The following is a 27,999-nucleotide window of genomic DNA, read 5'->3' on the forward strand; positions in this document are numbered from 1 at the left end:
TGATACAGGCTATATTCTTATGATAGAAATACAATATGTACCGCGTCCTTCAGTATCAGTCTGTCATCAAGTAAACCCCCCATGTGCATGGACATAAGACACACTCTAATTATGTTACCCACAAATTATCGTGGAGAAAAGGAAAGGGCAATGTGATGGATGGTGGCATACTCTAGTATCAGCCATCTATACGTCAACTAATGAAGAACAGTGTCCAAACTGTCTTCAAGATATGGTACCCCAACTGAATGAGAGGCCTACATCATTACTTATTCACTATGTGATCATAACCTTATCCAAAAGGAATTAGTTGAGTTAGTGTCAGTGTATCCAACACCACAACGGAAAGCAGACTGGAGTACAAGCAGAGATCTCCTTAGCAAGATGGTTTCTAATTACTGGGGCTGGAAAACACTATCCAGTGATTCAGTGGAAGCCAAATGCAAAGTGTTTACACTGAACAGCAAACAATGAAATTCGATACGACTGTAAGGCTGTAGAAGGCAATGCCACAGCAGCACTTACAATAAACTATATGCAAAAATGAAGAAAGTAGACAAGAGTATAAGGAGATGAAGTGCATGGCAAAGAGAGAGGTGGCGAAGGCTAAGGATAAGGCGTATGAAGAGTTGTATAAAAGGTTGGACACTAAGGAGGGAGAAAATGACCTGTACCGATTGGCTAGACAGAGGGACCGAGCTAGTAAAGATGTGCAGCAGGTAAGGGTGATAAAGGATAATGAGGGAAATGTACTCACAAGCGAGGAGAGTGTGTTGAGCAGATGGAAATAGTACTTTGAGGGGCTGATGAAAGAAGAGAATGAGAGGGAGAGAAGGTTGGATGATGTGCGGATAGTGAATCATGAAGTGCACTGGATTAGCAAGGAGGAAGTAAGGATAGCTATGAAGAGGATGAAGGACGGCAATGCTGTTGGTCCAGATGACATACCTATGGAAGCATGGAGGTGTTTAGGTGAAATGGCAGTAGAGTTTTTAACTAGATTGTTTAATGAAATCTTGGAAAGTGAGAGGATGCCTGAGGAATGGAGAAAAAGTCTTTTGGTACAGATTTTTAAGAATAAGGGTGATGTGCAGAGCTGTAGCAACTACAGAGGGATTAAATTGATCAGTCACAGCATGAAGTTATGGGAAAGAGTAGTGGAAGCTAGGTTAAGAAGGGAGGTGGTGATTAATGATCAGCAGTATGGTTTCATGCCAGGAAAGAGCACTACAGATGCGATGTTTGCTCTGAGAGTGTTGATGGAGAAGTACAGAGTAGGTCAGGAGTTGCATTGTGTCTTTGTGGATTTAGAGAAAGCATATGACAGGGTGCCTAGAGAGGAGTTGTGGTATTGTATGAGGAAGTCGGGAGTGTCAGAGAAGTATGTAAGAGTAGTACAGGATATGTACAAGGGTAGTGTGACAGTGGTGAGGTCTGCGGTGGAAGTGATGGATGCGTTTAAGGTGGAGGTGGGATTACATCAAGGATCAGCTCTGAGCTCTTTCTTATTTGCAATGGTGATGGACAGGTTGACAGACGAGATCAGACAGGAGTTCCCGTGGACTATAATGTTTGCAGATGACATTGTGATCTGTAGTGAGAGTAGGGAACAGGTGGAGGAGACCCTGGAGAGGTGGAGATATGCTCTAGAGAGAAGAGGGATGAAGGTCAACAGGACTAAGACAGAATATATGTGTGTGAATGAGACAGAGGATAGAGGAATGGTGAGGATGCAGGGAGTAGAGGTGGTGAAGGTGGATGAGCTTAAATACTTGGCATCAACAGTTTAGAGTAATGGTGAGTGTGGAAGAGAGGTGAAGAAGAGAGTACAGGCAGGATGGAGTGGGTGGAGAAGAGTGTCAGGAATGATTTGTGACAGACGAGTACCAGTAAGAGTGAAAGGGAAGGTCTACAAGAGGGTAGTGAGACCAGCTATGTTATATGGGTTGGAGACAGTGGCATTGACAAAAAGGCAGGAGTCAGAGCTTGACGTGGCAGAGATGAAGATGTTAAGATTTGCACTAGGTGTGACGAGGATCGACAGGATTAGGAATAAGTATATTAGAGGGTCAGCCCAGGTTGGAAGGTTTGGAGACAAAGCCAGAGAGGCAAGATTACGTTGGTTTGGACATGTGCTGAGGAGGGATACAGAGTATATTGGGAAAAAGATGCTAAGGATGAAGCTGCCAGGTAACAGGAAAAGAGGAAGGCCTAAGTTAAGGTTTATGGATGTGGTTAGAGAGGACATGCAGGTGGTTGGTGTGACAGAGCAAGATGCAGAGGACAGGAAGAAATGGAAACAGTTGATCTGCTGTGGCAACCGCTAACAGGAGCAGCTGAAATAAGAAGAAGATATGCAAACTACAACAGGAAGCTAAAGCGATCTATTGTAGAAGAGTTAACATCAATAGAGGTACATCTATGCTCCTTCCCATAAATGCTGAATGTTGAAATAGCTATTACAGCTGCAGGAATGTGGACTTCACATTTATAACATTCAAATATTTTGTATGCTGTTAGTTCTATATCTTTCTTACTGGGAAATATAGCTTTGAAACTATTGATATTGCCAAATATGATACTGACTTTAATCTTTTATAATATATCAGATGAAATAGCAAAATACATTGACAAAACTCATAAACTGCTAGAGGATTTTGTATGAGAGGGATGCTAAACTACCACATTATGGAGGTAAAAAATATCTTCTGGTAGAACTGGAATATGTTGTTTCTCCAGTTCGTAAACTCTATACTCAAACTGCATATGTAGGAGCAATCATATGATGTAGATAAGTGACACCACCAATATGGACGACACTAGTGTCTTATGTTATACACTCAGGCATGAAATAATCAGACAGTTAGATCTTTTGAACCTGAATAAGATAGAAAATTATTACTACAAACTGATCATGGCTAGAATGAACTTTGGTATGGATACAGTGTAAGATATGTCTGATATCAAGGTACTCCTGTCTTGCAGAGATAGCCACTTGGGGGAACTTGCCATTTTGGCAATATTTGCAATTTAAATCAATCTTTGAAGAGAAAAGACTTGCTATAGCTCTTCCTGTAGCATCAGCTACCCAAAATTAGATTGTAAATTATTTTTTTTTTAGGTTCAGTGACCCTAGGCAAATCATTCTGAGAACTGACAAAGAAGCTGTCACTGCAGTTAACTCTTTATATATAGAGAACTGCAGCAAAAAATGGGATCAGTTTTATTTATCACACTAGCATATGCTGTGCAGGACACTGTATAAATGATAAAGACATGGTTTACAAAAGTCAAGGTGAAGCAAATGCAGGCAGGAAGTAGTAAATCCACACAGTTTATTTAGAAGAATAAGCGCTTTCGGCCCAAACAGTTAATTTATCAAGAACTTCATCAGAAAAAGTATAGATTTATCCTACACTAAATTTATGTAAGCAGAAGATGACATCATAGCCTGTGTTGAAGTCCAAATGTATAAACACCCCCCTAATATAAATACATGAATATGCATATAAACACTATAGCGAATTTTTATTGATAACAGTTGATGTGGTCAATTTGTATACAGTTATTCCCCATGAAATAGGGGAACAATGGTTCTGTGATTATTTACATCTGAAGAATATTCCACAACAAAAAATGTATATTTATGAACAACTCCTGGATATGGTACTTAAAAGTAATTTTATCCTCTTTGAGAAGGAATACTACCTCCAGACCCAAGGGGTGGCAAGGGTTCATGTTGTGGGGCCTTTTATGCTAATATAGTGATGCTTGAATGGGAAAGATGATTTTTAAAGGATTCACCACTCTTTCCTTTTTGCCACACATATCCCCATTAACTTGACAATATATTTATTTTGTGGAAGGGACCAAAGGATCAGGTTGAACTATTCTTGCACTATATTAATAACACAACCTCATTCTTGAAGTTCGCACACTATTAGTGATAATGAAATTCTATTTTTGGATATTTTACTGAAGAAAGACAATATAAATTACAGGTTCCTAGTGGAAATGTATCATAAAAAACATATTACAATAGCTTTCTCCACTATAGTAGTAGGCACCCCTTCTCACAAAAATGGGCTGTGGTTAAAGGCCAGTTTGTTAAGGGAGCCCATATAGTGACTTTGTGTGAGTCATTTGAGAATGAATACTTGAAATTGAAGGACATGTTTTCTAAGAGAGGGTACCCTAATAATCTAATAGATGAGCTGATGGAGGAAGTTATGGATAAGAGGTGTAATGGGTACTTTCTACCGATTTTAAATCCTACTTCTAATCAGAGTATAACCAGCTCTACTGTTACAGATACTGCCATTGCCGGTTCTGTACAGTGCTCAACAGCTATAAGTGGATTGGATTTGAATACCCCAACACATGTGCCACAACAGAACTTCCATTCCAGTTTCACGACTACATTTTCAAATGATGCATTTCATATTAAGAACATTTTGCAAAAAAAATGGAAGTTATTAAGTGGTGACAGGGATCTTAGGGAGTTTGTGGGGGATAGACCGAGATGTGTATTTAGAAGAGGCTCTAATTAAAAAAAAAACTCTTTGAGCATCAGCACCTTCAGTTTACTGGGGGATACATGTATAAATGTGGTAGGTGTAAATTTTGCCCCTATGTCTTTGAAGGAAATACATTTACAATCAATAATATGAAGGTGAAGATACCCCATAAATGCTGTTGTAACAGTTAGAAAGTAGTTTATTGTGCTTTATGTTCTAACTGTTTATGTTTTATGTGAGGAAGACAGAACCTAAACTCAAAAACAGGATTGGGGAACATGTGAGAAGTATTACAGATTGTTGTGAAGTTCATGAACTAGCAAAGCATGTCACATTAAATCCAGGATACATGTTTAAATTTATTGTTTTAGAAGTTGTATCTGTATCAGAAAGAAGTGGTGCATGGCCCAATTTTTTGGAAAAATTGGAATTAATATGGCAAATGTGCCTGAATTCCATATACTGGCAAGGTTTAAACGAAGTCTCTCTATCTCTAGTCTTTTAAAACTGAAAGCTCTCAAAAGATAGTTTTTTTGTAGTAATTATGTTTACATTTTTTAAATATTTTCTAATTATTTCATATTTTATACTGCATTTATGCCTTTTGTGTATAATTGTTTTTTATTTATGCATTTTAATTTATTGATACCAATATAGTGTTTATATGCATATTCATATATTTATATTAGGGGGTGTTTTTATACATTTGGGCTCCAAGGCAGGCTATGATATCATCTTTTACCTACATAAATTTGGTGTAGGATGAATCTATACTGTTTTTGATAAAGTTCCTGATAAATTAACTGTTTCGGACAAAAGCACTTATTCTTCCAAATAAACTGTGTGGATTTACTACTTCCTGCCTGTGTTTGCTTCACCTTGGATTTTGTGGTTTCTTTGTTCCTGTTTGGATGGTCTACAAAACTACCTGACTTACTCTTTACAGCCTTCAAATTGGTAAAGAAGTAGAAAAGCCCCCCTTGTAAGGGTAAAAACATGAGGTGCCTTGGAGTCAGATGTACACTGGTAATGCAACCAGTGGGAAGCTCCCTTCTTTTTTAATATGAATATGCCTCTATGTTTTAAAGTTCTTGGAAAGGTATATGATACAGTTATTTATGCTGGATTGGATATGCTCCAATCACAGGTGTACACATGCTTCTGGATCTTTTTGCACGCGTGCACACACACACACACACACACACACACACACACACACACACACACACACACACACACACACACACACACACACACACACACACACACACACACACACACACACACACACACACACACACACACACACACACTCTCTCTCTCTCTTTATTTGGAAGACGTGCCCTATATGTATGATGAATACAGAGGGCAAGATGCAACTCTACAACACTTAATATGATTGTGTTGCAGTGAAGAGTTTATGAGTTAGGCTTAATAAAATATATCTGTGGGTGTTATGGCATGTGTCCTATAATTAAGGAATATGCACAATGTGTTACAAAAGACTGGGCATTGTGCAATCAACCTTGAGTGTTTTATGGGTAGTATTTAATAGTAGATAGGGAATCATAGGTGATTATACTGTTAATGTGATACATCTGAAGTTATTGAAAGTTTGGGACTTGGAATGCTGAGACTTTTAATGTGGAGACTGAAAGGCCAAAAATCCAGACTTACATATATTAAGTCCAAGACTACCATTTCTTGGAAAATGTTCTTGTCTCTGAGACATGGGGATTTAGGAGTTGGTATCTCTCCCTCTCCCTCTCTCTCTCTCTCTATACACATATATATATATGTATATATATATATATATATATATATATATATATATATATATATATATATATATGGGTGGGGAGTGCCTTCTGTGTGGAGTTTGCATGTTCTCCCCGAGGTTGGGTGGGCGTTCGAAAGACATGCGTAAATGGGAGTGCCTTTGTTGAAGGTTGAACGTCGAGCTGGCACCTCGACATTCGTGAAAATCTACTGCCAATCATTAGCGGACCGAGTTCTGCTGTGGCGACCCTTAACCAGGAAAAGCCGAAAGAGAACAACAACATATATATATGAGGGTGATCTCCACAAAAGGAGGTACAGGGTGGCATGCTACCAAGGTTTAAAGGTAAAAAGTGATGATCGATGTCAGCTCTTCTCTTAACATTTTAGGTCTTTTTTTCAGCTTGACGTGACTTTGCTTTGAAAATCCTGTCCTGATATTTCATTAAGGAACTGTATGAGAAAGCACTGACAGATTGGAACATAAAAATGAAGTAATTTTTTTATCAGTCTATGATAAATAATACAACAAATTAGTGGATCACTATACCATTGTTGTATTTTTCTTGTACTGAAGTAGTTTCTGAAATATTAGTTTAAAGTCACTACATTAAGAAGTCTGCACGTCTTCTTTTGGCTTTTCCTGGTTAGGGGTCGCCACAGCAGAACTTCAGTCTGCTAATGATGGGCAGTAGATTTTTACGATGCCGAAGTGCCAGCCCAACACCCAACCTTTGAGGAAGACACACCCATTCACACATGCACCTACCTATATGTCTTTAATGTCATTCGATTGCGGGGAGGACATGCAGACTCCGCACAGAAGGCGCTCCAGCCGAGAACTGAACAGGAGAACCTCTTCCTGTGAGGCAACAACGCTAACTGCTGAACCACCACGGCCATCATTCAGAAGTCTACACGTAATGAACAATATTTATACTAGTGTATTTCTTAGGGTCGCTTGTTTTTCTCCTGCAAAAGATTTCATTCGTTTTTTTTAAATATTCTTATCTTCTAATTGTTTTTAGTTAAAAAACTGTTTGTGCTACCCTATATGTTTTTTGAAGTGTTTATATAAAAATGAAAAATAAAAAAAAACTTACTTTTTCTCATAAGTATTACAGGATCACTAAAACTGATCTGCCACCAGCTTGGGCCACAACAAATTCTCAGCTTAATGTCGCATCAGAAGGACAATTCTTCAGGAATGCAGCACCATTCCTGTGCTGTACTCCATCATCAGTTATGGAACATTAATTTATGTTCCCGGTCTGGATATAGACCCCACAATTTTTTTTCTCCTTCCATCTTAAATCTGTGGCCAGCATGGAGTCAGGAAAGCTTCATACAAGACTAACAGGGTGTGTCTTACTTTTGAACTATAAACACTCCTGCACCCATGTCTTTATCAGGGGTACAGTCAAACTGTACTGTTAATTACAAGCATCTAAACTGTGTCACAATAAAAGTGGTTTGCAGTAGAATACAGGACTAATAATAATCTGCAAAACAGTATCCAGAAGATGCCAAGGAGCACACAGAATAAAGAGTCAGCCTTTATCAAAAACTTTTGAAGCAAGTATATCACTATTGAGATGAGTGACTTTTGACAAATTATATCTGCATGAAAAGTTACATTTCCATATGAATGAAATTTAGATATTTATCTGTGTATGCTTTGCTGCAGGATTTACATGCCTTATGCAATCAAGTCACTCTGCCACACTAACTCTAGTCTTTCTGAAAACAGCATATTTTATATATGTGCTCTTGACTTCAGCAATACAGTACCACTGAAATCCTGGTTTATTTCAAGTGCGCCTGATTCTTCCATGTTTCTGCAGAGAGTAAACAAAGCTATTAGTATCAGGCCAGCTCAGTGTTTTAACTTGTGATCTCCAAGCATCTAGGCTCTGGTTCTATAAAATCTTTAAGCTCTTCAGAAATCTGGAGCAATGATATCCAGTTTTTTAAATTTTCTTTGATCATAACGGCTTATTTTCAGACATAGATTCCCTAATCCATTATTATGAGCTGACTTGACTGTGTAATAATTTTTATTTCAGACATGACTCCAAGGCTTTCTTTGTCATTAACAATTAACATCTTTCATTAAATTATAACATTAAATTTTAGCAGTAAATCTTCTACAAAGACAGTTTAAAATGCTTCAGAATAACAGACTAAAACTCTTGTCATCACCATGTCGATTATGCATTGAAAGTTATATTTTTAGCAATTTGTAACAGTGTAAATCACATTCAATCAGTCTTGTAGTTTCATTGTGAAACATCTGAGTGGTTTGTGAATTACACTTGTGGAATGCAGAGGGAGAATTCTGATATACTTGAAAAGTAGAAGCCTGAAATGCAGAAACTTATAGTGCAGCCAGAGGATTACTATTTTTGAATATTTCTGCAAGCACTAAATCAAAGACTCATGAAATGCTACTGCAAGATTTTGTTTTTTACCCTAGAACAGAGGTCCTGAGGCTTGGTGGAAAGGTTCTGGGGCATTTCCCTGCAGCGTGTTGACAGGTTCAGAATGGCAGTGGCAGCCATGTGCGCTGCCTCCATGTCGTGCGTGTAGTCGAAGCTGCTCTTACTGCAGGTACTGCTGGCGCTGCTGCCCCCGCCACAGCTCATGTTACTGCTGCTACTGCTGCTGCTACTACTGGGAGCGTAACTGCTTGTTGTGCTGCTTGTAGGGCTTGCGTTCTTGCAATAACGCTTTGCTGTAGGAACAAACACAAAACAAATGGCATTTTGACATTTAAACCATTGCAAATCTCAGTGCAGAAAACATCTCCTGGTAACTTGTATATCATTTATCAGCGATAGTATACAGCAGTAATAAATGCAGGGCACACCAAAAACACCGGCACTAATAGTCTCCAGAGCAAGGTAACTGTATTGCTTTCTTCTGAAAGTAGGAGATTAGAAATCATAAAAAGTGTTCCAAAGAAACATAACTGCATGGACTACAAGGTAAACAGTCATGCTGTACTTATTAAGGATTAATTTAAAAAAATACAGACCTGTGTATTCCCACAACTCCATCATAACTACTGTGGATGTAATTTAGTGTAACAGATTCACATGTCACTATCCTGTCATGCTGTAAGACCATTACTAGCAGGATATTTTTAAATAACTAATTTCACTTCTGAGTTGTAAAATCATATCACTAGTAGATTTAACTGCTTTCTTTTTCCAGTGCGTTTGTGCTTGCTCTTCTAGAGTTATTCTCTTTCTCATACTGCTGGCACAGTTTGCTATTTCTGAGGCTGACTAACTAATGCTACTGTTTGTAGTATCTAGCAAATGAAACATTTCTGAGTTTATTTATGATAATTAAGTTGTTCTGACCACACTACTAGAAATTAACAGCGTTGTAACTTTTAGTCAGCATATCCCAATCAGAAACATCAGTATGCCTTTGGCCCCCAACTATGTTATTTTGAACAAAAGCTCTTTGCTAGGAATTGTTTATTTATGCTGCCCCTCCTTCATTCGACATTCTAGTCCACCTCGTTGGCATTGTCCATATACTAAGAAATGCTGTGATAATCGGGTAATGCTTGCAGTTTGCCTATCCCAGCTATCCCCTTTGGTCTATTTTCCTTGCATCCTATATTAGTAGTCCCATGTACAGATTTGTCACATGATGAGTAATACAGTTTCAGCTTTATTTATCTATGTTTCCCCCAAATTGAAAGGGGCAAAGGCAGTAACAGCCTTTCCTTTAATGGTCTTTGCTTAATTTTACATTTAGCCTCACTCCTTTGATATTGTGGAAGTCCCAAAGACATACCTTGTTGTTTGGATACCTCATCAAAGCTGGACTCCTGGCTTGTTTCTACAACATCATGGATCATAGCAACAGATTGGCGATGTTATGCATGAATGTCACAGATATTCTCAGCTCCTTTGTCATAGATATTTTTTTAATTCCACTACTCACCAAATGTGTTTGAGTCTGTTTTCATCTCCATATATCAACATACAAAACAGATAATCTCTGTTTTTATACAGAACCTTATAAAACCTATGTACTTTAACATACTGGTATACACGAGCAAGGTACATTGTACCACAGAACTAATGTACTATGTAGGGCCTTAACACTGTTACCCTGCTGCCAAAATCTATTTTTCCTTAAACATTGTCTTCTTCTATTTGATAGGCGTTACACTATATAATATCTGTAAATGTCATACATAACTTCATCTATTTGATTTATCTTTCTGCATTATTCTCTCCCTTAATTAATAATCATTTCAAACACTCATGCCACAACCCCCCTACATTTATACTACTACTGCATGATATTTACAGTAATCATATACTTCAATTACTATATTTAAATTGCAACACGATTTTCTTTATTAATGTGGTTTATTCCATTTCTGTAAGATTAATTTAACCTGTTCAGTGCCTAAGCAATGCTGGTATTGGGATGCAGATGTCTTCATTGCGCTAAAGTATCTTCACTGCATTATTGGCTGTGCTTACTGTTTGAAATCTGAGCACATCTCACTATTTTGATCGGAATCATTACTGAAAAAGGTTCCAGAACCAGCTGAGTTACGCAGCTAACAACCAATCAAATAAACTTTTTAGATGAACTTATTGTTATGTACTTGCAATACAGCTAAACAAGGAAAACCTTAATTCTGGTTAATTATATCTTTTAGAGTAGGTCGTATTTAATTGCAGCCACAACATTATTTTGCAGATGGTATTTTGTAATAATGTACATTACTCCACAGTCTCCATGTGATACTTAGTCCACTATCTTTTGAACTTAATACTGTTTAGACTAGGTGATGGTCTAAGTTATGCAAATTATCTTACTCTGTGTCCTCACCTGGTATAACAGTGTCTAAATGTGTAATCTTATCACCTGGTCAAGTTCACTTGTATATGGGTGATTCTTTCATCCATATTAATGGTACATTATCCCTCTTTCTCTGCAGAAATTATTATGGTTTGGTTAATATATAAAAGCTGAGATCCCTTTTAGCATGCTGGTATATCCACTGGCATATTATAGGGGTGGAACGTCTAGTGGAAACTTGGATCGTCTGCGAGGCAATGAGCACCGTTGTAAAGCAGTAGTGTTTTTGTACCTGTTGGCTCTATCTTGCAATATTCCTTTGATTCTTGAGCCTATAATAAATCAGCTTTCTAAAGGGTAAAACTGTTAATGTAATTCATACTATGTATACAGTGGTACAGCAATCACTAAATTAGGCCACATTAAGTGTAAATTCATTGACCTATGTAGTTTGCTCTTCACCTTTTCTGACTGTCTTTAACTATTCTAGATTTAGCATGGAAATGTCTATGAATTCTTTCCACTTTAAGTAAGCATGCTTCACCCAGATAAGAAACTTTAGTAATTTACAAGATATAACAAGTGTACCACTTTCATATATCTGACCCCCAAGAGTACTGTAATGGAGTCTATATTAGTTTGCTAAAAGTTTTTTTTCAGCCACTTTTCCATTTACCCCTATTCAGCGAAATTCACTTCCGCAATTTGTGGTCTTTACTAAGGGCAAGGAAGTAGTTGGCCAACTACACAACTTTGCCCTTTTCCCCACTGTAGTGTGATCTCAGAGTTGGTATATATAGTTAAGGGGGCTTTGGGGGGAAGCCCCCCACTTGGGTGGGCTTGATTTTGTTAGTTGTGGGTTCCGTTGTGCTGTGGGGCAATTGTTTCCTTGCCCTTGATAAATTCCATAAATTGCAGAAGCAAATTTTTTTGGCAATCTAATATAGACCCCTTGAATGGGGAGTCTGTACTAACTTTCCACACATATATTTCTTCTAACATTTGCATTGCCTTACTAATGTGGTAAACATCTGGAAAATAACCATCATTAATATCCCACTCCAAAACAGTTAACTCTTGACTACTTTGAAATCTGCCCCAAACCCTATTTTGATTCTTTTTTTCAAGGTATTGAACTATATTATCTTCAGCCAATGTTGGCCAGCTCCCTGGAGACTGCTTCTCCCCCAAAGAACACAAGTTTAAGTATCAGAATGGAGGATTTACACCACAAAAGGGTAACATATGCAAAACATTGTACAACAAGAAAAGGACATGCTTTTGGGGATGCAGTTTAGTCAACTAACGATAGAATCAAAAGGTAATTTCAAAGAAAGTAGGGCTGATAGCAGGAACAGCCTTCTTGAAGATGTAGAAGACTCAAATGTTTAGACAGCATACAATAATACACAGCACAGGCCTAGGTCCATCACCACCAAATCTTAGGTTGGATGTGTAGAAGAGTCAAACGTACAGACGTTATACAATAACACACAGCACAGGCCTATATCCCTCACCAGCAAATCTGAGGTTGGATGTGTAGAAGAGTCAAACGTATAGAAGTTATACAACAATACATAGCACAGGCCTAGGTCCATCACCACCATATCTGAAGTCGGATGTGTAAAAGAATCAAACATATAGACGGCATACAATAACACACAGCACAGGCCTATATCCTTCACCAACTAATCTGAGGTTGGATTTGTAGAAGAGTCAAACGTATAGACAGCATACAATAATGCACAGCACAAGTCTAGGTCCATCACCACCAAATCTGAGGTTGGATGTGGAAAGGAAGGCAAAGTATAATTTGTCATATAAGTAAGACATTTAAGTTATCTGCTAAAGACAAATCAGCAAGCTGGTTGGGCCATATGCCCGCTACCTGTTATTAAAATCTATGTTTCTATGATCTTTCATTCCATCATCAACAAGCAGACAGGTTTTCCTCTTCGATCCTTCTGGAAGGTCATGCATAAAATGTCAAAAAATGTGTGGTTCCAGTAATGAACCTTGTGCTACAGCACAGCTCAGTATCCTATCATCTAAATTAATGTTATAATTTTATTATCTAGCCATTATTTTATCTTTTTTACCAATCTAGAACCAACACTCCATACCTTATTTATTTGTTCAGTAACTTTTCCTGTGATACTGTGTTAAATGACTTCCTAATGGCTATGAAGGTTGCAACTACACCAGGGATTTACACTAACACCCTTATTACTCAGTTAAAGAACGTGTACATTGGTGTGAGATGACCATTTATTTGTAAATCCATGATACCTTGGGAACAGAGCCCAAAAGACTTCCAGGAATTCTAATTATGGATGCAGTGAAAATAAAATGACAGTAGTGTTTAGATTTGTCTTTCCCCATTGTTGTGAAAGAGAATCATACCTGCCCACTTACAGCCTTTAGGAACTGTATCCCCCTCAAATGATTTCCTTAAAAATGTGACTGGTATTAAAAGTTTACTGCTCAGATTTTATTTGTCTCCGTTTCCTTCTGTATATTTATTTTACAGATATTTCCATGTTTTCTTCTTTGAATAAAGTGGAGATCAACCATCTTACCCTGTATTTTTTTTGAGCAACTGGGTTTGCAAGCTCACCCTGCATATCCACTGTGATTACTGCATATAACTGTTCTTTCAGTAGAAACTTACATCTATTTCTTCACACAAAGCCCACTCATTCTTTTAGCTTTTACTAACCATACTTCACCTTTATTTGATCTAAATATGCAATAAGCTTTTCTAACTTGTAATACAGTCATTTTTTCCTATTGAGTGATTTCATTATGAAGATTCAGCTTTGAGCCTTGTTTGTCTGGTCATAGGATCATAGGAGGTTACTAGGCTATTGGCCCTAAGGCCTCTACAAGCCTAGCCATGTTATACCCTTGTTCCCTTGTGGACCAAGATATATAGTCTATTTTTGCTCATGAATCTAAGATTAGCACCAGCTGCCCCTGTCTAAGAGGCACATAGATGAAACCCCCAGTGTAAATTTATGGTTTCCCATCCAATTGTCCCAGCTACGCTCAAATAGGGTCATTGAAGAGCTCTGTTTTACATGAATTGAGAGTTCGTTCCAGAGGAGTGGCAACCTCTGGGAGACATATCTGTCTCTCCAGCAAGTCCTGTTAATATCACAGGGTAGGTTAAGGTCCTACAGTGAGTGAATCTTGTCCCATTGGATTTGCAGATGTGCAGCAGCTTCATTAAGGCAGGGTCTGAGACTGATTTGTAGGCCAGGCACAGGTCACCTCCTAGCAGTCTATATGATACTGAGTAAAGTGATAGGGCATTCAGTCTGTCCACGTAGGCCCTAAATTTTCTTGGTGAGGAAACCTCTGAGGTCTCTCCAGTTGCTGTAGATGTCTATACAGAAAGCAGCATTGTTCTCTATTATTGGTCTGATGACAATCGAGTACAGAGGAATTATAACCTCCTTAACTTTAGATGCTATACCATTGCTTATGAGGTGTGTGTTCCTTACTACAGTGGACACCCGATGAAGAAAATTAAGGCTGCTATCAACTTGCATTCCTAAATGTCTCACCACTGGGATGAGACTTAGGGAAACATTATTAATGTTGTAATTTTTCCTTTGCTGAAGGGGATGAAAATGCATTTTTCGCATTTAGTTTATGTCCATGGCTTTGACACCAATCATTTGTCTGTGTAAGCCCATTTTGTAGTATATTCACATGTTTGGGAGATTTGATGATTGCACGCAGTTTGCAGTCATCAGCACACTTGGTAAGCCACAGTCCATCTATTTTCACTTGGACTTCTGAAAAATAGATACCAAACAGTAGGGGGCCTAGCACAGATCCATGTAGAACATCACTGGTAACAGGTCTGCTGCTAGAGTTGGCATCCCCAATTTTGACTGTATGTGGTCTGTTTGTGAACCAGTTGGCAACCTATCTAGTGATGTAGGGGTTAATCCCCAGCTGGGTAAGTTTCTCAATGATGCCTGAGTGAGGGATTGTGTCAAAGGCCTTTGCCAGGTTGAGTTAGGCAGTGTATACTGTTTTGCCTTCATCCAGGGCCTTGGTGATATTCTCAAAGAAGTCCACCAGGTTTAGCAGGCAAGATCTGCCCTTTATGAAGTCATACTGGGTCAGGTCAAGAGTTTGAAGGTCAACTATATCCTTGTTGATAAGATCCATGATGATTCTCTCCATGGCCTTGCAGATAAGTCTGTTAGGCCTATGAGTCTATAGTTCCTGTGGTCTGTTGAGGAACCCCCTTTGTGCAAGGGGATTATGGTTAGTGTTTACCACTCAGCTGGAACAAAGCCAGTGCTTGGACTAAGACTGAAGACCGTGCTCAGTGGTTCCACTAACTCCTGTTTTAGACCATTTAATAGGCAGCCTGGGATGTTATCTGGCCCCATAGAGGGTGTGTTTTTGGCCTTAGAGAGTGTGGATATGGCCTCCTCTCTGGAGATACTAGGGAGAGGACTGGTCACAGGTATTTTATGGGGTATGACTGGTGGGGACAGGAGTGAAATGTTCACCAAACCTGTCCGCTAGCAGGTTGGCAATGTCCTCAGGTTTAGTATAAATGGTACTGTCCACAGCTAGTTTGGCGCAAAGCTGGGCCTTCCCTTTTAGATGTTGGACATAGCTAAAAAATGCCTTGGCTAGGGATGCTAATTTAGTTTCGTAATTAGCTTTAGAGGACTTTACAAGATATATAATATGCTTGTTTATGCTTTGGAGGGAGTTCTTCCTTTGCTGGGACCATTCCCTCTTGTTTTGTGACAGCATTTTCTTTCTCTTATTGTATAACCTATTTATGCTGGATGTCCACCAGGATCTTGATTTGATCCATTCTGGTATGGGTGAGTCTATACATTTATATAGATGTTTATGCAGGACATTTGTGTACATCTCACTATATGGGTCATTGCTGTCAGTGTTGGCAGGAGGTCTGAAACTATTGATGCCATGGCTTTGGAGACATTTTTTAATCTGTTTGCTTCTTAGGGTGGGTCAGGCACAATCATTACTTCAAACGAGACTGATTTATGATTGGACTTTACCAGGGAGGGCCTCACACATGGGGTACTGCAGCGATCTCCCATGTTGGTGAGCACTATGTCAAGGATATTAGAGTCTCTTGTAGGGGTGCTCACTATCTTCTCCAGAGCATTTGTGTTGCAAAATCCAGTAACCTTTGGGCAAGCTTGTTTGTGCTCATACATGTTACCCAGTAGATGGAAGAATAGTTAAAGTCACCCATGACCAGGGTATTTGGTTGTACTGAGAATAACTCAACTAGGTCCAGGTAGGCTGTGTGGTTTTTGTGCTTTATGGTGGGGGAATTCTAGCTAACAATGACGTGGAGGGGGGGGTCTTTCCTACAGTTAGTTGGACTTGGAGTGACTTTAGGGAGTCATACTGTTTAACCCATCTAGAGGTGTATTTGTCTTCAATGAAGATGGTTACTCCTCCTCCTCCCATGTTTTTTTTCATGTTTCTTGTGTGGTGTGAACGTGTGGAAGGCATTGTAGCCATGCATCAATGGGCTACTCTCTGAGGCTTTGATCCATGTTTCTGTGACTGTGCAGACATCAGCATCTTTCAAGGTAAGAAGTGCTTCAAGTGAGTGCAGTTTCTGATTAAGACTCCTAGCAATAAGTAGCATAACCCTGAGTTTGTTTCTGGAGGATATTTTTACGTCGGGAATTTGTTCTTATGACATTGCCTAAAAAAGGCACTATGGGAGAGGCAAGTAACTTTGCCAGGAACCTAAAGCCTACAGGTGACAGGTGAAGACCATCTCTGGCAAAGCAGTGTGGTCTGTCGACTATATAATTGCAGGCTGTCAGATACTGGATCCCCCTGGACTGACACCAGAAGCTAAGGCAATTGTTGAAGTCAATCATTTTTGTTTGTATTGTGGCATCAATCTGGGATGTGGGAAGAAATCTTGCTTAGGGCTAGAGACGTACCTGCCTGGGACACATAATCTGAAAACTCCATTATGTCTCTCTTCATATAGTCTAGTGAGGTATGTCTCAAGTCATTCACCCCAACATGAACTATGACAGAGTCATAACAGTACTTGTTGTTGAGAGACTTGAGTGCATGTGTGATTTGATGGATCCTGGCACCTGTCAGCTGACCATGACCTTCTCCTTGGCCAGCCTAATTAGGGGGACATCTGTGTGTCTCACTATGGAGTTGCCTATGACATTTGGTTTAGATATGTTTTGCCTTAGGGGCTTATTGGGTGAGACACTGATGTGTGTGTTATATGTAGTGGGTGTTGTTGGGATTGTATTGTGTGCAGCACTTGGGAGGTCTTTGCTCTTTTTCTTTTGGTAAATTTCTAGTGAGTACCTCCACATATGTGGGTTTATGTGTTGTGTACTTGGTATGCGTGGGAAGTAGAGTGTGGGTGTTGACAACCTGCTTGGTATTTGGTTGGTTGTTACGTGTGAGTGAGAGAGCATTGATTCCATTTTCATAGTATACATACATCTCTTACATGTTGTATTTGCATGTTTTAGGAGTAGCATTGTCTGTATACATGAGGCAATTGCTACATTACCTCAGGATGCCCATGTCAGTCAGGCTGGCTGGAGAAACGGTGGGAAACTGAACTTCCATTATGCCAGTTGTATTGTGTAATAAGTGATGGAGGGTGGGCTAGATGGACTAGATTATGTTGTAGAACTAGTAAAATCAGCTAATCTATGGGAGGTTTTGGGGCAGAAACCTGCACCAGTGCCTCAAAAAGCGCAGCTGGGTTCCTCTCTGGGCAGCAGTGCGCAATTGCGAACGAAAAAGCTGAACAAACTTTTAAAACACAAATTACGAGTAGATCACCAGCAGGTACTGCCCAACTTAAATTGCGAACTATCACCAAAATCCAATCTTCTTTAACACAACTTTATTCGTGTTTTCGGAAACGTCTATGCGCTTCCTTCTTCAGAATACAAAGCTTCACACTCACAGAACACTGTCAACAGCATACCAGCATGGTCCACGCCCGTGGACCATGCTGGTATGCTGTTGACAGTGTTCTGTGAGTGTGAAGCTTTGTATTCTGAAGAAGGAAGCGCATAGACGTTTCCGAAAACACGAATAAAGTTGTGTTAAAGAAGATTGGATTTTGGTGATAGTTCGCAATTTAAGTTGGGCAGTACCTGCTGGTGATCTACTCATAATTTGTGTTTTAGCAGTGCGCAATTGCACTGTGCGCCAAGAAGCAGGGAAGTTTAGGAGGGTTCCCTAGCAGTCATCTAGGGAAAATTTAACTTTTTAAGCATTTGCATCTATTTACGAAAGTGCTAACCCCTGTTGCACTGTGAGCAGCTATGCACAAATGCTGTGTTTAAATCTCAGCTAAGTAAAATAGTTTTCAAACAATCCAACCAATAGGAAAGCCCAAGACTGTGCCTTGTTCCAACAATCCCCAACTCAGATGGCTCCTTGACTACACTCTCCTGCAGGAGGGCCCTCTTAATATAAAATGGCTAGCTTTAGTGCTCAGAAAATGCCAAACAGTCTGGATTTAGAAAGTCTGAATCTAGCCTATGCTATAAATTGTTCAAATACTGTAAAAAGGCAGTGCAAAAGACACAGTCACAAACAATAAAAACAGTTTAAAGTAGACAGCAAAACAGTTGCAAACAGTTTAAAAGTGCAAATAAGTTTATAAAAATACTTGTTTTTCAGTAGAATTTCACAGGATGTCTTGGCTTTCGTACAGATTGACTTTGGATCTCCGGCTAAGGAGGCCAAACTCTGAGCAGCTCCAGTAAACTGAGCCACAAGCCCCAGCAAATACTGTGTTTAAATATCAGCAAGTAAAACAGTATTCAAAGAACCCTACGCATTTTCTTCTGCTTTAATGTGATTTGCTCTGTGTCCCTTTTATTCTAAATTTTTCTTCTATTTCCTAACAGCCATATATTTTACATAACATTTGCTGTCACCTCATTTGAAATCCACAGTACATTGCCTGATCTTTCTGATTTCCATATCGGTTTGACACAATAAGTAGATTCTATGATGGCAGTTTACTGTTTTCCATTAGTTCCCACTCAGTGACTTTGTAACTGATTTCTTTGTGTGACACATTCATCCATTTGACAAGTTTATCCTTCTGAAGTCCACAATGCTGCCTTTTTTTCTGACTAGACTCAGTAGTTAATTTGATGGAGACTAAAAGGTTACCAAATATCATTAAATGAGAATGTCTCGTTCTGCTCATTATGATGCCATAAGAAGGCAGACACATGCATGTCAATAGCTAGTGGGGTTTGGCTTTATTGGCCTGAAATTGTCCATAAATAGACTTAAAAGAAAAAGTCATGGACATTCAGAATTGCCATTTAGCTGAAACACCTGATGTCCTTAAAGAGTAATTTGCATATATCCCATGTTGCCTCTAATACAAGAGGTTTAAGGTATCACACAGCAGAAAGTCTAGCTTTGCTACACTTTTCGTTTTGGTTTTTAACCAATTGTTTTTTCTGTGTGACTTTTTACTTATTGTTTCACTCTGCTCATTAAAGAGCATCGGTGAAATACTGGTTCTCATATTAGCTGCTGGGTGCCTCTCCTTTTGTAGGACACCTGGCAAGTCCCAGGGTTTGGCTTTATTTAATGTTTGCACCAGTTAAGGTCTGAAATATTATGGTGTGTACCATCTACCAGCTGGAAGTTATACTTATGTTCTAAAAACGTCTCACTCTTTCTCTGCCATTATTATCAGTACTCATGATTTTTTATTCTGTCATGAAAGGCAGGAGTCTTTCTGTAACTTAATCGTGGAATGTGTGCCCACTTCCAGTGTGTATTTGGCCTGGGGGTGTGAACTTCTTCTGTTAGTGAACAATACTGCCACCTATGTTCTCCAAAATATTTCTCAGAATAGCAATGCAGCAGACACTGTGCTCTACCTTTTCCAGACTTTCTTAGTCTGCTGTCTTTCCTAACAGTTGTTTTGCTAGCTTATTGATTTCTCTGTCTTCTGTTTACATGTAAATTTTGTTCTTTCAGCTCAAAATGTTGGTGAGATTGGAAGAGTGCTTTTATCACAAATGAATGTCCATGCTATCCTCTTGCCCCTAGGTGGCATATGTTGGAGAAAATCAGGTTATATTGGCTAGGCTTGTAAGGGCTCTTAAGTTATTACCCTAGTAATATCCTATGAACCTGTGAGTAGTAGCAGTATGTGCAATAACTGATTCACTGATTCTGAAGAAAAGTTGTGTTTGTTACACAGGAATGAGATCAGGAACAGTACTAGAGGCAAGGCATTCTGGGCACAATGAGTGAAATAAGCCAGATAGTATTACTTATAGTACTGGAGGTAAAGTATAGTGGGGTACAGCTAGTAAAATAAGCTAGTTAGTATTACTTATACTACTGAATGTAAAGTATACTTGGGCAGAGTAAGTAATAAGCCAAATAGTGTTATTTCTAGGGTGCATTAAATAAAATTAGCTAGTTAGTATTACTTATAGTACTAGAGGTAAACTATACTGGGGTATATAAGCCAGGCAGTATTATTTATAGCACTGGTGGCAAAGTATACTGGGGCACAGTAAACAAAATAAGCTAGACAGTATTATAGTACTGGAGGTAAATCACATTGGGCACAGTAAGTAAAATCATTGTTTATATTTATTTGCTGGAGGGTTAGCAAGCTGGATATAATAAGTAAAAAATAAGCCAGACAGTAATAATTATATAACTAGAGTTAAATCACAGCAGGCACAGCAAGTAAAACAGGCCTGATAGTGTTACTTGTAATTATTGAATGAGCAAAGCAAGAAAGCACTTGTCAGCAGTGCATTACAGAATGGTTCTTGAGATGACAACCTTACATAAGGCCACCCTCACACAACAGACTAACACACAAATAAATAATTATAACCACTAAGCACCTTAACATTGCTTATGGTTTGGTAGGACTCTTTCTTTCGTTCACCTTCTGTCTTCCCTGATGCTTAGGAGGCCCAAACAAAACATTGTAGTACTATAGCAGTCTGTCTTGATCTATGTAAATGTTCAGAAAACTTTGTTATAAAACATAACCTGTCAGTACCAGAATAATATGTCTGCTGTGTGACAACCTCCCCCTTTAAGAGCAAGGTGGTATTATGCTATGTGATGAGTGATACAATTTATTTTTCACTAATATCATTGCTAGAAAAAAGCCCCACACTCAGAACATTAAGACTATAATTTTCAGATCAAGCATGATACATGACCTGTTGAACTCCTAAACAGCTGTGAAGGCACAACTACCAGCACATGGCACATTACCTCACTACAAACTACCAAGAAATTGTACATAAGGAAACTTGCATCCCTACAAAGTTCAACTACTTCTTCCTTCAAACCACCAACAAAGTCTTAAATATCCAACCACATAAAATATATATTCCTGTGCATCTAAGATTTGTTCCAATGGCTGGCCATGGTGGCTTATTCGCATCATCTGAATGAGTCTCACAAGTTATCTTGTCACATACAAGCAGGTACAGTTCTGCAGGAAAGGGAAACATGCTTGCAAGCAGAATGCAGTTTAGCTGATGCAAGCAAATACTTCTGGTGGGTTTATTCAATGAGGTGGAAGTCAAGACACTAACAGACTCTTTATTATGGTATTGCATAGAAAAGAACAAGATAGAAAAATGTAAGATAATGAATGAACAGCAGCATTTCTAACGACAGCACATACCATCATATCCTTTTGGAGATGAATCTCTGTTTTGCACCTTTGGTGCTATGGCTCTCTTTCCATATGCATGGTTGTCATAACTGCTATATTCAAATGTTGTCTTAGAGTATTTCTCCAGCTCCTTAGCTAAGTTGGAGCGAGGTGTTGTGGTGGACACATTGTTCCTGTAGCCGTACTGTGGAATCTCCAATTGCTTGACAAAACACATCGGCCTAGAAATCAAAGATGCGTGAACTATATTATTTGTAAATCATTTTAATATGTGCACAGTACTGTAGTTCAATAGGTAAGTAATAACTCATGCATTGGTGTGCACTGAATAGATATTACCACACACTCAGGATGTTTAACAGATATTTTCACGTATTCAAGGTGCCATGAGGCACATGTTCCACATGTCCAACATACATCTATCTTGCAAGCCTGCGTGTGTGGCAATATCTGTTCAGAATACAACCCAGCATGTTATATTGCACTTATAAAATGGCATGATTTCTATTTGTTATAAAGACACTTTAAGGAATAACTTTCAGCATGCTTTGATCTTACTTTACAAACCCATGTCATCCTTTCCGACTGTCTGATTTTCTAAACCTTTTGCAAAGCCTAAACCTACATATTATGTGCAGTGCTCATATGTCAACCAAGTTGTTACAAAAACATCCCCTAAAAGGGTGCATTTGTATTACATACCTGGTCAACTGCACTTTGAGTGTTGGTGACAATACTAAGTACATTTAATCTTTATTGCTTAATAACACTTGAGTGTTCTTCAAGTCATCCATAATATCAGACCCCATTCCACAGCTGAGACAGTCTTCCATTTATTTATGCTGCATCATTTTATTTAAATGTGGGCATTATCATGTGTCCTAAAATTAAACCTATCTGAATTAAAATGCGAAGCTGAAGCCATTTCCATGGGTATTCTAATATAAATTATCTTTTTCTTCTATTTTTTTCAATTCACTATACGTACTCATAAAAGATAATATACAAATATGGCATTTTACCTCTTATCATTTGCTGCTGAGAAACTGATTAGAAGTTTCCATCCCTCTGAAATAAATAAAATGCCATAAAGCACAAGAGATACTTTAACTGGTGAAGGTACAGCTGATTTAAATATTTACTCAAGTGTTCAGTCTCTGTCTTGTACAAACTTGGATCATTCAAATGTCATAAGATTAACTGGAAATATAAAAACACTAGTCAGTGAAAAATGTAGATTGAACTAAATCACATTTCCTTTTACATTTTGGGCACATTCTGTAGCCAGCAGATATAATTTCTGCATGTAGAAAATCTCAGTATAATTTCACAGGCATTGTATTAAGTTACCTTAAAACACGATCTGATGTCTGATTAGATTTTGATGCATCACAGTTCTGATGCTTCTCTTGAGCTTTTGCTAACTTCTCTGCAGCAGCAATGGGACACCCTGAAAGGCTGCAACAAAGACAAAGAAAAACAAATCAGCTGAGATTCATGTGGTCAGAATAAACTATTCTACTTCTTTGTTTGTGTCTGTTAAGTACCAGGCGGTAAGGATTAAGAAACAACACATTTAATTTGCATAAAACATTGTTTCAGAGGAGGTGTGAGATTCAACCCAACTTTTTATGTACCTGCTGTTATACTTTGATCGTATAGTATAGTATAGTATATAGTAGTGTAGTGTAGTATAGTATAGTACAGCATAGTATAATATAGTATAATATATAGTAGTGTAGTGTAGTATGGCAGGGTCTATATTAAATCAGCGAATGCTTAAAAAAATGAATGCTGATTTATCGACCGCATGTAAGCGAAAGCTTACAATCCCGAACACTCGGAACAGCAAATTTTTTCCCAGGGGAAAAAAAATTGCTATTCCACACAAAAAAATAAATAAATAAAAATAGAAACTTCAAAACATTACATAAAGTGGGGGGCTTCGCCCCCCCCACACCCCCGATGCCCCCCACATCTCCCGCTACTTAAATATACCAACTCCGAGATCGCACTACAGTGAGGAAAATGACAAAGTAACAGAGGCGGCCAAGTGATTTCTTTCCCAAGGAAAGAAATCGCTTATATGCCTTTTTGCTATTTTGTTGTTTCGTGCTTTTAAGTTCGATCAAGACGCATTCAAAGGATTGCATCTTCGATTATATAATAGGAACCCATATGATACAGTATAGTACAGTATAGTATAGTATAGTACAGAATAATATAGTATAGTAATGTATAGTATAGTATAGATAGTATAGTATAGTATAGTATAGTGTGTATAGTATACTATATTATCGTATAGGATAGTATAGTATAGTCATACCTCTTAACTTCTTTTCTCAAGGATTCTCAACAAAGTCGAAAATAATGGGGGAACAAAAGCCCTAAATGAGGAACATTTTTAAATACTACTGTAAATTACTTAAAAAGTTGCTAGAACAACAGGCTTTGCATATTCAATATGCATTTTCAGAACAATGAAAAGTCTGAAACTCTAATGTCTGTTATTGATGACTGACTGCAATCCTTAGTAATTTACCAGACAATCAAATGTTTTAGGAGGGATAGGGCAATAATATAAAACAAAATCAAGAACTTGTTGAGGATATGTTAAAACAACTTTGCCCCTTTCTCCAATTCTCCCTTGTCTGGACCCATCAGCACCCATTATATTAATTGAACAAGGATCATATGGGTCATAGTCAGAGTTTATCCATCTATACAACAAGGAGTTACTGCACAATAGTGCACAACAATTTGACAGAAGAATCCCTGAAATGGTGCCACTGAAAATTAAATTCCAAAATGTCACACAGTTAAAATGTGTTAACTCTGCATGCCCAACAATCAATTAGTTAAACAGGGCAAAGATTAAACTATACAGTAAGAACAAATCATACATAAATTATTAAAAACAAAATTCAGAGTAACTAACCAACCAGTTAACTAAAAGAACAAATAAATAAATACATTGCTGAAATACAATACAGGTGCCCATTTTTAAGTGCAGCAAGTCACAGGGGGATGTGTATAGCACAGATATTACCACACATTCAAGGATAATAATGCACTTGGTCTTACTGCTGCCTCAGAACACCTCTGGACACGCAACAATATATGCACCATGTCTAGTGTCTGTGGTCACAGAAACACACACGCACACACACACACACACACACACACACACACACACACACACACACACACACACACACACACACACACACAAACAAACACATGTTGCTTTGGACATACCCATAAACCTAGAGTCTGTTGGTCTGAACCATGCACTGTAAAAGGAAGTGGAAGCTCTAGTCTTGCAGACCAGAGGCTTAGAAGAGACGGACAGACAGATAGACAGACAAACAGACAGGCTGAGTGAGAAATTTCTTTTGTTGGAAACAGGGTACAATCTGTTAAATATTGTAGAAAAGTGTGTCTTTCCTGGAGCAAATTTCTTACATACATTTGCATGTGTGTGTGTGTGTGTGTGTGTGTGTGTGTGTGTGTGTGTGTGTGTGTGTGTGTGTGTGTGTGTGTGTGTGTGTGTGTGTGTGTGTGTGTGTGTGTGTGTGTGTGTGTGTGTGTGTGTGTGTGTGTGTGTGTGTGTGTGTGTGTGTGTGTAAATTATTTTACTGGAAACAAAAGACTGAGCTCTGATTATGAGGGGTGCTTATTTAGTATTCTTAGAAAGTATTGTGTAATGTATCTGTCATTTTTTTTTTAGTTATTGATATTTATTTTTAGTATTAGTTTTCATGATCTGGTGTTAGCTTCCTAGCTGTGTGTTACAGGCATGGACTTTCATAATAAGGTAACAGCCACAGAATAACTTACCGATAAAACAGAATTTAAAGTCACTTGTTGAAGCCTTTCTGAAAGGTTGAGCTTTATTAAGCCTATAATTTTTCTTAGAGTTGCTCACTGTATACTTTGTTGGAAGGCTGCTACCTGCATAATTCTGTTTGGTAACGCATTATATTAATGAGGTATAAAGTGGAACACAGAACAGTAATTCATTATATCAGTGAGGTATAAAGTGGTACACAGATCAGTAATGCATTATATCAATGAGGTATAAAGTGGTACACAGATCAATAATACATTATATCAATGAAGTATAAAGTGGTACCCAGATTAGTAACGCATTATATCAGTGAGGTATGAAGTGGTACACAGATCAATATAGCATTATATCAGTGAGGTATAAAGTGGTACACAGATCAGTAACGTATTACATCAGTGAGGTATAAAGTGGTACACAGATCAGTAATGCATTATATCAATGAAGTATAAAGTTGTACACAGATCAGTAATGCATTATATCAGTGAGGTATAAAGTGGTACAAAGATCAGTAATGCATTATATCAATGAGGTATAAAGTAGAACACAGAACAGTAACGCATTATATCAATGAGGTATAAAATGGTACACAGATCAGTAATGCATTATATCAATGAGGTATAAAGTGGTACACAGATCAGCAATGCATTATATCAATGAGGTATAAAGTGGTACACAGGTCAGTAATGCATTATATCAGTGAGGTATAAAGTGGTACACAGATCAGTAATGCATTATATCAGTGAGGTATAAAGTGGAACACAGAACGCTAACACATTATATCAATGAGGTATAAAGTGGTAAATAGATCAGTAATGCATTATATCAGTGAAGTACTGTATAAAGTGGTACACAAATAAGTAATGAATTATATCAGTGAGGTATAAAGTGGCACACAGAGCAGTAATGCATTATATCAATGAGGTATAAAGTGGTACACAGATCAGTAATGCATTATATGAGTGAGGTATAAAGTGGTACACAGATCAGTAATGCATTATATCAATGAGGTACAAAGTGATACACAGATCATTAATGCATTATATCAGTGAGGTATAAAGTGGTACACAGATCAGTAATGCATTATATCAATGAGATATAAAGTGGAACACAAAACAGTAACACATTATATCAATGAGGTATAAAGTGGAACTTAGATCAGTAATGCATTATATCAGTGAGGTACTGTATAAGGTGGTACACAGATCAGTAATGAATTATATCAGTGAGGTATAAAGTGGCACACAGATCATTAATGCATTATCTCAATGAGGTATATAGTGGTACACAGATCAGTAATGCATTATATCAATGAAGTATAAAGTGGTACACAGATCAGTAATGCATTATATCAATGAGGTATAAAGTGGTACACAGATCAGTAATGCATTATATCAGTGAGGTATAAAGTGGTACACAGATCAGTAATGCATTATATCAGTGAGGTATACAGTGGTACACAGATCAGTAATGCTTTATATCGATGAGGTATAAAGTGGTACACAGATCAGTAATGCATTATATCAATGAGGTATAAAGTGGTACATAGATCAGTAAAGCATTATATCAGTGAAGTATGAAGTGGTACACAGATCTCCCTGGTGTGACTAGTTATGCCCTTTGGAATTAGAAAGGCTGCAGAATATGCTTTTCTGATTAAGGTAGATACACAGTGGTCAGAATTAAATTTTTTGTATACTGTTCCCAGATATCTTATAATGGTGTCTGTTTAATGATTTCAGTAAATGTTCTGTAATCATAACTTATGTCCTTTTTACCATGCCTTCCAGTGATGCATAAATTAAGTCATAACTGCTCAAGATGTTTACATTTTTGGGCCATCTTGAAAAATATTAGGCTATTTTTTTATCGAAATACCTATATTTCTCAGCTTGCAGTCATCAACATAATTGGTCATTTAATAGTTCTGGAAACCTTGTTCAGAATAATAATTGATATAGTTTATTTAATCAATGCTTTTTTATGAGTAAGGTAGTATCTGAAAGCTAAGTAACACCTTTTTTTCTGTTATTTAGCTTCTTAATTTTGTAATTCCACCCAAGTTTTTTTTGAATGTACATGTATGCCCATGTTTTAACAGTATGATTTTATGAAGTTAATTTCTAAGAGCTCATTGGTTGTATCTTGAGCAAAATTCTTTTGGATCATTAAGCAAATATTTCCAACATGCCTTCATAAGTAGATACCTTATTACATCACAGGTTCCACTGGCAGACTCCAGGAATGATAATATATTTCTGAATTAATGTAATTTTACTCTTAGGCTAAAGTTGATGATA

General features: G+C 37.9%; 1 protein-coding gene across 12 annotated transcripts in view; it reads right to left on the bottom strand.

Annotated features, from left to right (window-relative positions):
- Window positions 1-27,999, bottom strand: part of MYT1L (myelin transcription factor 1 like) — a 2,965,652-nt gene that overhangs the window by 398,562 nt on the left and 2,539,091 nt on the right. For all 12 annotated transcript variants that reach the window (XM_044070352.1, XM_044070344.1, XM_044070334.1 and 9 more), the window contains 3 exons: window positions 23,203-23,310; window positions 21,862-22,073; window positions 8,768-9,030 (listed from right to left, as the gene is read on the bottom strand). In XM_044070352.1, coding sequence (XP_043926287.1) covers window positions 8,768-9,030; window positions 21,862-22,073; window positions 23,203-23,310 — 583 coding nt within the window. The remainder of the gene's footprint in view (window positions 1-8,767; window positions 9,031-21,861; window positions 22,074-23,202; window positions 23,311-27,999) is intronic.

The sequence above is a fragment of the Protopterus annectens genome, chromosome 1.part0, assembly GCF_019279795.1.
Source record: "Protopterus annectens isolate FY-2018-M chromosome 1.part0, PAN1.0, whole genome shotgun sequence".
Classification (NCBI taxonomy): Eukaryota; Metazoa; Chordata; order Ceratodontiformes; family Protopteridae; genus Protopterus; species Protopterus annectens.